Source organism: Bombus affinis, chromosome 13, assembly GCF_024516045.1.
Source record: "Bombus affinis isolate iyBomAffi1 chromosome 13, iyBomAffi1.2, whole genome shotgun sequence".
Classification (NCBI taxonomy): Eukaryota; Metazoa; Arthropoda; class Insecta; order Hymenoptera; family Apidae; genus Bombus; species Bombus affinis.
The window spans coordinates 6,760,221-6,773,750 of record NC_066356.1 but is presented as its reverse complement, the minus strand read 5'-3'; the positions used below and the strand labels follow the sequence as shown (position 1 = coordinate 6,773,750).

General features: G+C 38.1%; 2 protein-coding genes across 7 annotated transcripts in view; one reads left to right on the top strand and one right to left on the bottom strand.

Annotated features, from left to right (window-relative positions):
- LOC126923356 (uncharacterized) overlaps positions 1-9,568 on the top strand; it is a 50,450-nt gene extending 40,882 nt beyond the window's left edge. For all 5 annotated transcript variants that reach the window (XM_050736726.1, XM_050736725.1, XM_050736728.1 and 2 more), the window contains 3 exons: positions 4,668-4,959; positions 6,066-6,284; positions 6,421-9,568. In XM_050736726.1, the coding sequence (XP_050592683.1) occupies positions 4,668-4,959; positions 6,066-6,284; positions 6,421-8,802 (2,893 nt within the window). In that variant the 3' untranslated portion in view covers positions 8,803-9,568. The remainder of the gene's footprint in view (positions 1-4,667; positions 4,960-6,065; positions 6,285-6,420) is intronic.
- LOC126923362 (sodium-independent sulfate anion transporter) lies at positions 9,400-13,519 on the bottom strand. Of its 2 annotated transcripts, none has more exons than XM_050736744.1 (9): positions 13,232-13,519; positions 11,891-12,114; positions 11,590-11,785; positions 11,288-11,508; positions 10,656-11,220; positions 10,359-10,585; positions 10,105-10,278; positions 9,867-10,029; positions 9,400-9,786 (listed from the first exon to the last, which is right to left on the bottom strand). In XM_050736744.1, the coding sequence occupies exons 2-9, from the start codon at positions 12,098-12,100 to the stop codon at positions 9,635-9,637; spliced, it is 1,908 nt and encodes a 635-aa protein (XP_050592701.1). In that variant the 5' UTR covers positions 12,101-12,114; positions 13,232-13,519; the 3' UTR covers positions 9,400-9,634. The 2 variants fall into 2 exon arrangements, with proteins under 2 accessions (XP_050592701.1, XP_050592702.1); XM_050736745.1 differs by lacking the exon at positions 13,232-13,519 and adding an exon at positions 12,190-12,650.
- Between the last annotated feature and the right edge of the window lie 11 nt (positions 13,520-13,530).

The window sequence follows — 13,530 nt, the reverse complement described above, 5'->3', positions numbered from 1 at the left end:
TTTATGATAAGGCCTAATGTAGGGTGTCTCGTATTAACGTTCGAGATTACAGTTCGCTTAGAAGCACATAATTACCTTGACAGAAAAAGAAAAGAGGTTCGTAAAATTTATACAGTATGTTTCTTATAAACTAGCCTGGTTCTCCCCCTGTTTTTCTTCTTCTTCTTCCACGTGGGGGAATATCAACCGCGTCGAAGAAGCCTCGACCGGCCACCGAACCCACGATACCCCACGATGCTTCCGTTTCACGTAACAGAGAATGCGTAACTGCTTCCTACTTAATGGAAACCAAGGAAGTCTCCTTTTTTCGCGCGATATCAAATCCCGTTTCTTCGTATTTCAACAAAGGAACAATCATTCACTTTCTTAACCCAAATTTCGCTTTTCTTTGAACAGCAATCATCAATGAAATAATTGAATTTCGCATAGATACGACGAAGTAAGTATTTTGACACAGTGAAGGCAAAACGAATCGCGATTTATGTCTCGCGAAATAACTTTTATATTTAGAATAATCGTGACTTCGATTTAATTGCAGCAGTGCATTTAGTTAATATCTGGGTGACAAGAGGTATTTATCTTTTAAAACATGCACGCGTAATCCTCTTAAACGTTTTATATTCCATTCGTCCCTTTATTTACGACGTAACACCATGCATGCTAATAGACGATAATTTATTACGACAGAAACGTGATGCCTTTATCGCCGGTGCTACTGTAGGTGCCTATAGGAATAGGAATTATATGTACATACATATTTCGTAATTTACCTCCTTCGTGCGTTTATCCATATTGTCAGCACATATTTTCGTAAAATATATACGTAATGTAGTACCTCGACGTATAGCTTCTCTAAATTAGCCTCCGTTATATAAGACGTTATCTTTCATCGGTTATTGTCTTTGGAGTAACAATAAAAACGATAGAAGATGTAGCTTCCTAAGTGAAATTAACTTCCTCGATTTGTTCGTCGATCCTTTCCGATGTAATAAAAAAAAGAAGACACAGTAAAAAGAAGATGCACAGCGTGAATTACGCAACGTAGGCACAGGCCAAAAATATCGCGCGAAAGAGAAACGTCCCGAGTTACGGTGGCTTTCGTTTTCTTTTGCTCTTGTGTCGTCCATTGCCTTAAATTTTAGGGTGTGCCCACACACCAGGCAATAAGGAACACTTGATATTCATGCCGCGTCCGCCGAAGGCATTCTTACGTACATCGTGGTCTGCATAATGCGGGGTGTAATATAATGCACCCATTGCTGGCCAAAAGTTCGCATGACGTCTTCGCGGAACGCGTGTTTTCAATAGCGAAGTCGTTCTCCTTGGAACGAATTCCTCTTTGTCCTCCTAGTCTTTCTTTTTTCCGCCTCGCGCGAAACTCTTTCCGATCACCTATCTCGGAATAAAAACTCACTCTTAGAATCGTAGAGCTGCGAGTACCTGCAAGATAAACCGCAATTCTCGTGTGAATTTAAACGAAGGAAACGAACATCGAAGACTATCATCGATGTCTTTCATCCGTCTCGAACTTTATGGACAGCGGTGAAAAGTATCGTGAAATTTATACTGATATCGGTTTAACAACGTTGCATAGGGTGGTCTGCGGTCACGTTTCGCTCCTTACGTATCTTTTACCGTCACTCTCGTTCACGCACGAGCTTTCATTTTCTCCAGTATCCAAATGGGGGCCTTGGTGTATTTTTAAGACGAGCCCAACAAAGGCTATCCACGGTGTTCGCGCCGTAGAATCGTAATGCCGCGGTGTATTTCGCGCACGTACACTAGTACACTTACACACGTGCGTACCACGATATCCCCGCACGGTATGCATAATACGACGGCTAACATAATGCATCTATTGTTGGACGAGAGAACTCTCTCTTTCTCACTCTTGTTTACCCTAAGGTAAATAGGCGACGATCGCATATACATAGGCGGTTACATAGAAAACGTTTTAATACTCATTTGCATGCATTCAACGGGCGTACATGGCGCTTATATACGGTGTTTATAGAATCACCGTCTAGACGAGAACGTCTCCTCATCTTGAATAGCCTGGTTTTTTTTTCTTTTTAGAAGCCTGTAGGTGCGAACCACAGAATGATTTACAACTGTTTGTCCAATCGTCGGGTAAAAATTTGGGACACGGAGTAACGTACTGGACGCGGAATTCCTCCGGGAATAATTACCTTTGTTAGTCCTCCGACGAAGAAAAACACGTGTTTTCATTATTTCGTAGAGAATGCGGCGTGCGACGGAATTTTAAGAACATATTTCCGTGGGCGAATAACGAAGCTGTTATTCTTATACGAACTATCTTCTAAGCTGTTATTCGTGCACCAGCTGCTGAATAATCTATCAGTTACTAATATTAGAGAATTGTCAAGTTACAAACCAGTTGAATTCTAGATCTCCTTTTTACAATTTTCTTTTTGTAACTTTTTAAATCTTTACATCATTTCCAGGGCAAAAATGCAGCACTGTCGTGCTTTATAAACGATGTTACATACGCATTATACTTATGCAACAGAAATTCTTATCTTGGTGAGGTAATGGAATTGAACTTTAACCAGAAATTTCTGACAATTTGCACTGACATACGCAACCGTGACGAATACGTAATCGACGTAATTTCTGTCTCGTTGGTCGGAAAAAGGTGCGAGTCGATGTCGTCCATTTATCGCTCGCACCTATCTTTTAGTCTTCCCGTGTTTTGGCCAGTCACGAATAACGGAACGCGCGATATTGTCGACATTATGAAGGATTAATCAGCTGTTTTGCTTGTTATCCGTGAACGTGCGAAATTTAGTATACCGCTAATTATGTAAATCTGGATAATTTCCTCGTTTTTTAACCAATGTCTTAAAGAACGGAGATTTTACCGCAGTTTACAAAGTTCTCGCGAAATATAACGCGACTGCGTAATAACTGAACCGTGTAGAAAGTGACAAAAGTGTTGTTGGCAAGGAAATTCTCACGACTCGGAAGAGGCAGTCTACAACAAGGTGTATAAAGCTGATGGAATGGCCGGTGCACCATGTTACACGCGTCTCAGCTGTATAATTAAGGAAATTAACGTGACACGATCAGAGATAGCTCTCGTCCATTAAGCAGATCCCACTTGTACTGGAAAAGATCCCATACAACTGAAAGAAGAAACGCAATCGGTATATAGTCTCGAAACGAACTTTCTTCGTGGATACGTCATACTTTGACAGTCGTAATATCTATTTCCTTGGCTTCGCACCTGTCTACCTTAAGGCCATCACACGTATACTTACCGGCTCAATGTGATCGTACAGGGAAACCATCGTGTTGTTCCTTTTCTTGGTCGAACGATCGATGAATTCGATATGTGGTAAAGTGATATCTTAACAAGAATTCTAGACGAACGATAATCGAGTATAAAGTACTAATAATGATACTGGTCGATACTCGAAGCTACGCGAAAGTCGATCATCCGTATCTTTGCATGCGATAGGCGACGAAAATTTATTAAGAAAAAGAAAAAGTAAGGGACCACATCGAAAAAAGAAATTTCATATAATTATTTGAGAGATCAACGGATTCCTTTTCGTACAGCCTGTATCTGGGAATTTATGTTTAATAATAATGTTAGAATAAGTTGAAAAGCGTGTAATTTAATTGAAGTATATTTTCTCGTCCACCTCCTCGTATTTATTACATTAATAGTTATCGGGTTCTTGCGCCGTCACTCTGATAATCGTTCCGTTGACAACCTCGAAGGAACTTGCTTAATAGCGCGCTTATAAAACCGGATTGGTTTTTCTCTTAATCGTAAGGTCCCATAATTATGTAATTATACCTTTTTTCACCTTGCCTACGGTTCAATGGCTGTTACAGTAGCCTCCACAACATACCGAGGTTCAACATTAAAGCATCAAGTAGCGGGATTGATTGATGCAGTGACACTCAGCTCAGTGACACACCGCGTTCTATCTTTTTAAATAAATACCCGCGTTAACACCTGACCGATTTATGTTGATTTATTTATCAGCTTATTAATTATATGTTTAACATTATAGAAATCGGATAATGCGACGTCCGCGATGATTAGTGCACATCACGCGAGCGAGAATCACGCAACAGTGTGGAAGAGATATTTAGAGTTACGAGAATTAAAAGAAGAAACGCATACATAAGAAAAGACAGAATTGAGATAACAGAAAATAATCCACGAGAAGAACGTCTTCCAAATTCCTGGAATAAGGATTCTAGGACTATAAGAAACATATGCTAGTAGTCTGAGGACTTGATAGGGTGGAGTTGAACCGCAACACTGTAGAAAACGTGACATGATATCCGCAAGCTATACTGCATATATACACGTAACTGCATACGATAGATACTGAACACATGCGTGTGTTCAAGGCAAATGTGTTCATACCGTTACTTCCGGTCTCCGATACCAGAGATGTATTAGGATATGCAATCAACGATGTATCACTTTGTAGTACATGTACCGCTTTCCGTACGATAGAACTTCATTTAAAATGTCTTACTAACGTTTCTAGCTTTAGCAAAGATCGCTAAAATAACGAAGAAAGTATCTAACGTCTCAAATAATGCTGCTTGTACTTAACAAATAAAATATCACGCTTACGAATGAATTATATCGTCGATTGAAAGAAATAATTATGTTTCAGCTTCGTTCAGGAATTCGCTTCACCGCCAGCCGATGGGATAACTTTGTTACTTGAGACACTTCGCGGTGTTCAGTTGGCCCAAAGCTCACCACCGTCTTCCGGTCACACGGGTCCAAGAGTGGGTACCAGAAGAGCTGCACTGGACGAGTTGGGTTGCGTCGAATGTTTGGCTGCCTGCACCGAACGATGCACCGACGCACCGAGGCTCCTAGTGCAAGCCCAACCCGGTCTTCTTGCTCTGGCAGTTTGTCTGACTAGTAGCTTGAACCGGTCCCGAGTCCTAGCTCTCCAGGTAACAATCGTCACTTCCGTTCCAAGCACCGCGATACTGTTAATCAAAAACGAATTCAGTTGGAATCGTACGTGTGATATATTTCACATATCGCGTACTTCTCTCAGAACATAATTCTTGCATATCTTGCTATTATCTCACAGTACATGTATGTTATATTAACGTCACATAACGTTAACAAATATTAACAGTTTGAAAGTTAGACATTTTATTTATTTGAACCGATTTGTTCGCCGCAATCTTCGCTTAGGTTTGATCTCGGAATCAAATATACATATGTACATAGATAATAATTATATCTTTAGTTTTCACCGAGTGCTTTATCGCGTGCCTTTATCGTTCGCTTTTATCGCCTTCTGACCGTTTAGCAAATAAATTCGCGTGCAATCTCCTCTAAAACGTACTACTAACCAGCGCAATAAAGTTGGCATCCGAGCTGTGACGGAATGCGTGATTAACAGGAGAGGAAAAATAAAAAGCGAACCCAATGGGGATAGAGTGGGTCAGGCTTCTGGCACTTGGCAAGATGATCGTCTCTTATGTACTATATCTGACCCATTCAGATAATCGTAAACGCGCGTATCCAGCAAACTCGGTCCACTTGACGGCTGGGGCCCCGTTATTTCGAGAGTGTACGCCGTCGAGAACCAGTTTTTATCGTCTATCCAAACGTTATTCGGCCGGCTTCATTTGCAACCTCATACACGCCCCTATACTCTCCGCTACTTTTTATTTCCTCAACCGTCCGAGGAAGTGCACCTTGCCAAGCATCGCGGTTACGATCAGATGTTGACTAACCGAACTGGATAATTACTTCCACAGCACGTGATCACAGAGTTACGGCACAGCGAGAATATAATGAGAATAAAGAGATCGTTATCCCGTCGGTGAGGAACTGTCGACGGGATTCAGCTGCCGACCAATGCTACGAAAACTCGCGATTCTTATTTTCCATCATACGTAACTATTAATTACGTGCTGGTTCTAATTTCATTCTCACAAGAAATTTAGTTTGCGCAACTCTCGATCGCGATAGACGAGGGGAACGAGTTGCTGAGGCTCAAGAATTTATTACAAGTTTCTCTGAGATTGTTTGCTCCTTCCAGTTACTGACAAAGGTCTGCCAGACACCGGGTGGTCACGCAGTGGTCTCGGAAGCTGTATCTACTCTTAGGCTGAAATATGGCGAGGGTGGAAGATTCCGTTTCCTCGCTGGAGCTCTCCTGGCTCCCAGAGCAGCGATTGCACTGAGAGTCGCAGGAGTTTCATTCCTGAACGCCTTCCTAAAATCTGCATCGCGGACGCAAACCAGATTGTACATTCAGGTAACATATATCGATCGAAAACTGATAGTTTCTTAGGGAATTTCTACGATTAGAAATTAGAAATTGTACTCGAGAATCTTTGACGATATTTTCACGATTTCCATGACGAATAACCGGTTGGTCTGTTCGTCATTAGGCTGAAGCCTGCGAAGCTGGACTGGAGCCGCAGGTCCTTCAAGAATGGCTGAAAGAATTGGACGGCAGGGAGGAGGACGCTTTGAACGATCTTCTACATAAGGAAGTTCAGAAATGGTCGCACAACTGCGTGGACGTGGACGCCCTACAGCGACGAGTTGTACGTGCCGAGGAAACTTGTAGGATTCTCAGTAAAAAAGTTTCGGCTCTGCAGACGCAACTTCAGCAAATGCAATTGGAGAAGTTGAACAATTACAACCTGGAGGATCGTGAGAAGATGACAGTGCTTGGTACGAAACAGTCGCCGAAAATGTCCTCGAACGCTGAGGACGAAGGCATCAGCTCGTCAGAGAGATCGAGTAGTCCAGAGAATACGAAGCACCAGTCGCGAACCAATCATCAGAAAGTCAGCGCGTCTCCGGACAACGATCAGGAAACGACGATAGACGACGTGATCGAGGAACTGAGGATTATCGTGAAGGACGCGGAGCAAGAGATCGGTGACAAGAACCACGAACAGAATCGGATAGATCATGGGGATCAGGACTTTTATAACGAGAATTCTTCCAAAACGAAGTTACATAGAACTAATTCGAAGGTTTCGTTAAATAACTCCGAAACGTACGTTTACGAGAAAGTTTTGAAGAGAGATCATCAAACGGACACGAAGATTTTGAAGTCTAACACCGGTTCTAACGTGTCCCAAAGCATGATCAAAGGTGAACAGGTGACTTACTTTGGTAATGATCGGGATTACAGTACAGATTCCAGTGGCGGCGGGAGATTGAACGGTGAAACACGCAGAGTTTCGAAATCTTCCGTCGAAGGAAGCGTAAAGATCGTTGTAAAGGGACCTGACGTGGAAGAAGCGATCGTTCCGACTATTCTACATCCCCAACCGCCTAGAAAATCACCGCCTTGTTTGTCGGCCATCATGGCAGTGAGGCACTGTGACTTTATCGACCAGGAAGAGGCGTTCAATTCTCACGATGAAGATATCGAAGACGAAACACTGGGTGATGGTAGCGATTCCCTTCTCAGTGCTTCTCGGCTGAAATATAGTGGCAAGAATCAAGCGTACGAGGAACAAATGAAAAACACCGAGGTCGATCATTTCCAAAAGCAGTGCAACCGGAAGGAAACAGAAAATACTAGTGATCGTAAGATGAAGAAAAGCTTCGACGACCTCCGGTGTTTCAGTGAAAACGAAATAAAAGAGAAAAAAACGATCAGGAACTACGAGACATCGTGCAATACGAAGAACAAAACGACGAACGAGACGAAATCGAGTAACAGACAAACAGACGGAATTTCCCACAGACATAGCTCGAAATATAGAAGCGAGGTGGAAAAGAGGAAACTTCTTCGTAGATCTGCGAGTCACGATTATCTCGAATCGAGTGCTTCCAGCCCACGATCGAGAAGATCCAGTAAAAGTAGAGTGGAGAATCACATTAGAAAGTTTGAGAGCCTGAACTCTTTCGACGAGCATCGAAGTCTCCAGAGTTACGGAAGACCCGGCAGCTCGGAGAATTTAAGCAAACAGGAGCAGTTTTTCGGAGAAGGAAACTCGAGAAGTAGGATGCGCAGATCAGAGTCGTTCCATCACGTATCTCATATCGCTAGAAAGGATCAGTGCTCGTCACAAGGAGGAAGTGACAGTGGATTGTTCTATGTCACGGACTTCAACCTTGAACCTTTGGTAACGCGGAGACCCAGATCCATCGAGGCTCCAAAATCTCCCAATCTACTAACCAAATCTTTGGATAGGATCGACGAAGGTCTAGACTCGATGATCGATATTGTAATCATGGAGGAGAAAACTCAATGGAGTTCTAGTAAATATCAATCCAAGACGAAAAAGTGTCGAGAAGAAAGGGCACTTGTTAGATCGAAGTCAAGTAGATTAGAAGACTCGAAAAGTTGCTTCGAACTGACATCCAAAGGGAGGAAAGAAGAATCAAAGAGTAAACATCTAAAAAGCGATGAATTTTATTCTGGGCATGTGAGCAATAAGCAATTAAGAAGTGACGAGCTGTACGAGGAACAGAGAAATCGAGAATGGAACGAGCTTAATTCTTCCAGGAAAAACGAATTAGATCTTGACTGTACTCCAATGATACTGATGAAGAATGGCGTGAGACATAATTCATTCTGTCAGAATGAGAATATTGGTAACAGGTTCTTGAATAAATCGATGGATTCCGGGATTTTCGCTGGACGAACTTACGACACATTTGGATTAGGGAAAAATCGGTTTAATGCTGGGAAATATTCGGGAAATCAACAGATGAAAGAAAGTCCAATTGGAAGAAGAAACACTACTTCTTCTGCAGGCGGAAATCGTGGAAAAGTCACTGATGTTGTTTCAGGGCTTTATTAAAACTATTTGAGTGTATTCAAATTTCTTGATTCTACTCATATGCTCACAGAAGATATTGTATAATAGATTGGAATATATTCTTGTACAGATTTGAGAGAGTTATCAAGAAGCTTTAAGCGATTTTTGCTTAATATTTCATAAACGTTTCGTATTTCTTTTCTCACACTCGTTACATGACATCAAAATTAATGAATGACATCAGAATTAATAAATTCGTTGTTTGTAATATTTATCTTAATTCGCAATTCAGCCAACACGTTACTCCAATGTTGCTACGTATTATTGGCCAATTGACAATCTAATTTATATTGTAATTAATACTGTTGATAAATTTGGTAAACATGTACGTTTCAGTATGAAAATAAGTATTTTGGTGATGGAGCGATTACGCGATTTTAATGGACGGTGTGCAATATATTCTTTCTTTCAAATAAGTATGTATCTTTGTAATTAATTAATTACGTTAAAAAAAGACTGTAATTTATAAACGTTTATATAGGCGTGTACAAATTATAACACATAAATATTTACACAATATATTATTTATTTCTTATTGGTATAACAAGTGTAAAAAAGGCAGAAATATAACATACTTCATTTATGTATAGCAACTCACATATATTTACATCTTAATTGGTACTGAAATCGTCAAACATTTCATTTTCTGTAATTTAATTTAATAATACTGAAAATTATTCAACAACGTCCTGCGATGTGTATGCCACTACTCTAATGAAGTGCAAAAGTAAAATGCTTATTTAATCTATTTGAATCTCACTTCTTGAAAAGAGTTAAAAGCAAAGTTTAAAAAGTTGACAATATTTTTTACTGTTTAACTAGCTGTAGCGTGTAACAATGTAGTTGTAACTTCATTAAGCTCATGGCATGAACGACTACTTCGGTGAATGATTTCAGGACTACTTAACATTAATGGTTCGTGCGACTTATCTCGTGTTATTTCCAACAGTTGCTGCGATGTTTTTTCTAAAAATAGAAAACAATTAAAAAATATAAGTTTTCGTCCGATCATCTTATCTATATCAAGGTGGATATATTTATATTACCTTGGTGCGTCGATAATAAGTACGATAATTCATCCTGAGTAGAAATATATTGGAAATCTTCTCCACAGGCTCCTTTAAGTACAGCAGTAACATCCGATCGTGGATTGTAAAAATATAGACCTTGTTTTCGATTGTTAAATTCATTTATCAATGTTGCTATTCCCTGTAATCAAAACTTATTACCATATGTACCAGTTTATTACTTTACTATATAAAATTCTATTACTAAATTACTTACTTTCGCAGCAGTAAAATCAGCTCCTAATATATATCTGCAATCAACTACAACCGGAACTTGACAAGAACCTTGCTTTATACCGGCATTGCCGACTGACTTTTTAATGAAGTCTACAGCTGGAAAATAAAGACTATTCCCTGGTGTAACTAAGAGATAGTCGGCCCCAGAGTTAGTCTAAAATGTACACAATTCATATACATTTAGAAATACATGATTATATAATTTTACTAAACGTTTTTTCATTTGTTACTAACTTTACACTTATCAACATGTATTGTAGGACGTGCAGAAGGATACAATAAGAACATAAGATTTGTCCCCACACCTAATAAGATTCCATACTCGACACCAATAATTAAGCAGAACAAGAAGGTAACAAACATTGGAATCAGATCTTTTTTGCTACTTCTCCATATGAGCTTTACGACTTGATATTCAATCATATATATTACTGCACATATAATAACTGCCGATAAGGAAGCTAGACAAATAATATTAATTTAGAGATATTAATACATAAAATATGAATAAAATAAGAAAAATGGTATTACCCTTCGGTATAAAGTAGAAGTAAGGAGTAAGTAGGCTGAGAGCTAGCAATATTAATATTCCAGTGTATAAACCACCCATTGGTGTTTTTACACCACTAGCATGATTCACTGCAGATCTACTGAAGGACCCAGTAACCGGCATTGCACTTGCGCAAGATCCAAGAACATTACAAATTCCTAAAGTAATTAGCTCTTGAGTGGCATCTACTTTACCACCATTTGCAAAAGCCTTTGCTATTGCTACATTCCCAAGGACACCAATTATAGGTACTAATGCTATAGATGCACCCAATTCTGAACACATTTCAGTGAAACTTAAAGTCTCATTTTTTACTTGTGTAGAAAAAGGAGGCAATCCAAAAGATGGAAGACCAGATCTTACAGGACCAGTAAGGATGAATGGAGAACCATATTCAGTAGAATTTAATTTGTAAGCAATGGTAGAACAGATTATAACAATGACAGCATTTCTAGCTGTTGATAATAACCATATAATTTTCATCAGTATCCTTTGATATTTAGTTGGTTTTTCGTTATTTGAACATAACTTGATGTCTTTCATTTTCTAAACAATAAAGACACCTTAATTTTCTCCTATAATTATTTAAATAATGCAACTAATAAATACTTACCCTAAATAATAACAGAATAGTAATACAAGAGAAACTCATCCCAGTATCCCACCAACTAATCTGATGAATGTGTTGTAACACTTTTGTTAAAGTATCTAAAAACCCTTGAGAGGAGATTTTTAATCCCAAAAGTCCCTTTAGCTGAGAAACAACAATTATAACAGATGTTGCAGAAGTAAAACCAACTGTGACTGGTATTGATATAAAATCTATAAGTACTCCTGGAAAACATTTTACAGTTTAAAGTAAATATCAAATAATATTATATACTGCATAAATATTGAATAACATAATGTAATTACCTAGCCGTAAGAAAGCCATCAATATTTGTAAGCAACCACACAAAAAGGCTAACAATACTGCAAAATCCGCATTTCTACCTTGGACATATTCATGAGTCATTAATGCCATAAGAGCAGTAGGTCCAATTGTGATATCCTTGCATGAACCAAATACTATATATACCATAGCTCCCATAAATGCAGAATAAAGACCATACTATAGAGCATACACACATATATTTTGTTATTTTAAAAGTTATTAAAATTAAAAATTAAAAAAATAAATTAATTGTAAATTTTTGTTCAGAAAATAATTATTTACCTGAGGTTCTAAGCCGGCTAAAGTGGCATAAGCAAGACCTTGTGGCATAACAGTGAGCCCGACGGTAATGCCAGCGATAGCATCGTTCAAAAATTTGTCGGAATTATAATTTGGTAACCATGCCGTAATAGGTATACGTTTTTTAACAAATTTATTTAATTGTCCGCCTTTTGAATGCCATTGTTTTTTGTCTATTGCATCGAGAGCCATTGTAAATTATGTACCTTTATAAAAAATAGGAAGCCGGTTAATCTAGACACTAAAGAGATTAATTAATTTTTTAAAACAGTAATCTTTACTTGAATGCCCAAAAAATTAATTAATTCGAATTATTTTTCAAATATCCTCTTTAAATTCACAAAATTCTTAGTGGTGAAAGCTGGGATTTTCACCGAAGCGCAGCTTCTTACGCGCACTAATGTTTTACAAATGATTGTTGAGTTACCATGAATTGTAATATCATAAGGCAGCAGAAAAACTTATTTAGAATGTATTTAAATTATCGGTATTCTCATTTCACGATTTAACGAGGAACTGAAAGAAACCGAAGGCCTTTTACTTGCTTATATACCCAGACACAGTGCAAAATTTATCTCACGTTACCGAAGGAAAAATCTCGGCTAGCCTTCGTACTTTTTGCACCAATCGCCAACAATACTAATTCTTATTCGATGTAAAGTAAGAATATACGTATATTGATAATTTTAACGTTAAAATAATTCCAAGTGCGATAATATAAATTCTCCGAAAAACAGATTTATCTGTATCCGTGTAGAGATTTTGTTTTGTAAAAATTTGACGGCAAAAATAATGATTAAATAAATGATAAATCAAATGTAGAAAACAAAAAAAAAAAAAAAAATGTCCTACTTTTTGAAAATAGAGGATATTATTTTCTGTTTCTTGTCAATATTTTAAAATGTGACGAAACAACGATAACTGTTAGCAATCACACCATTATCATAATTATTCAATAATATTATACATGCGATACATAATTATCAACGATAACGATATATCTACAAAATGGCATTATTTTAATTTCACCGGTTTTTAAGGTTACAGTAACTATAGATACTTTTTTTGCAATTTTACGTATCATTGATCACTTCTTCTGTTCCGATACAATATTTCACAACATTCTTCTGACAGCATTTAACTCCACCGACTTAATTAAAGGGCCATAGCTACTTGACCCTTTTCATTGACAACAATCGGACACGCGTTAAAAAAGTATATAAACGCGGTCATGCGAATTTAATTTTTATATCTGTTTGTTATATCAATATGAACTTTAAACATTATATGATCACAAACATTATATAAAAAGGAAATACATACCAATTATGTAGTACAGTGGATAAGATAACATACTTCTATCGAATGCAAGTGTTACAGGGCACACCGTTAGTTATTATAAATTATTATATTTGTATGTGTCATTTTCTTGATAGAGATATTGATTGCCTATGAAACTGAGTATAACCTATTACAGGCTATGATTTAACACGATATCATAATTTTTACAACTTTATAACAAATTTACGTAAAAATGGCAAATACATATGTACTACTTTCCCTACGACTACAAGATCGTATACGCGCCGAACACGATCTTATATAAACTGAGCCTGAGAATC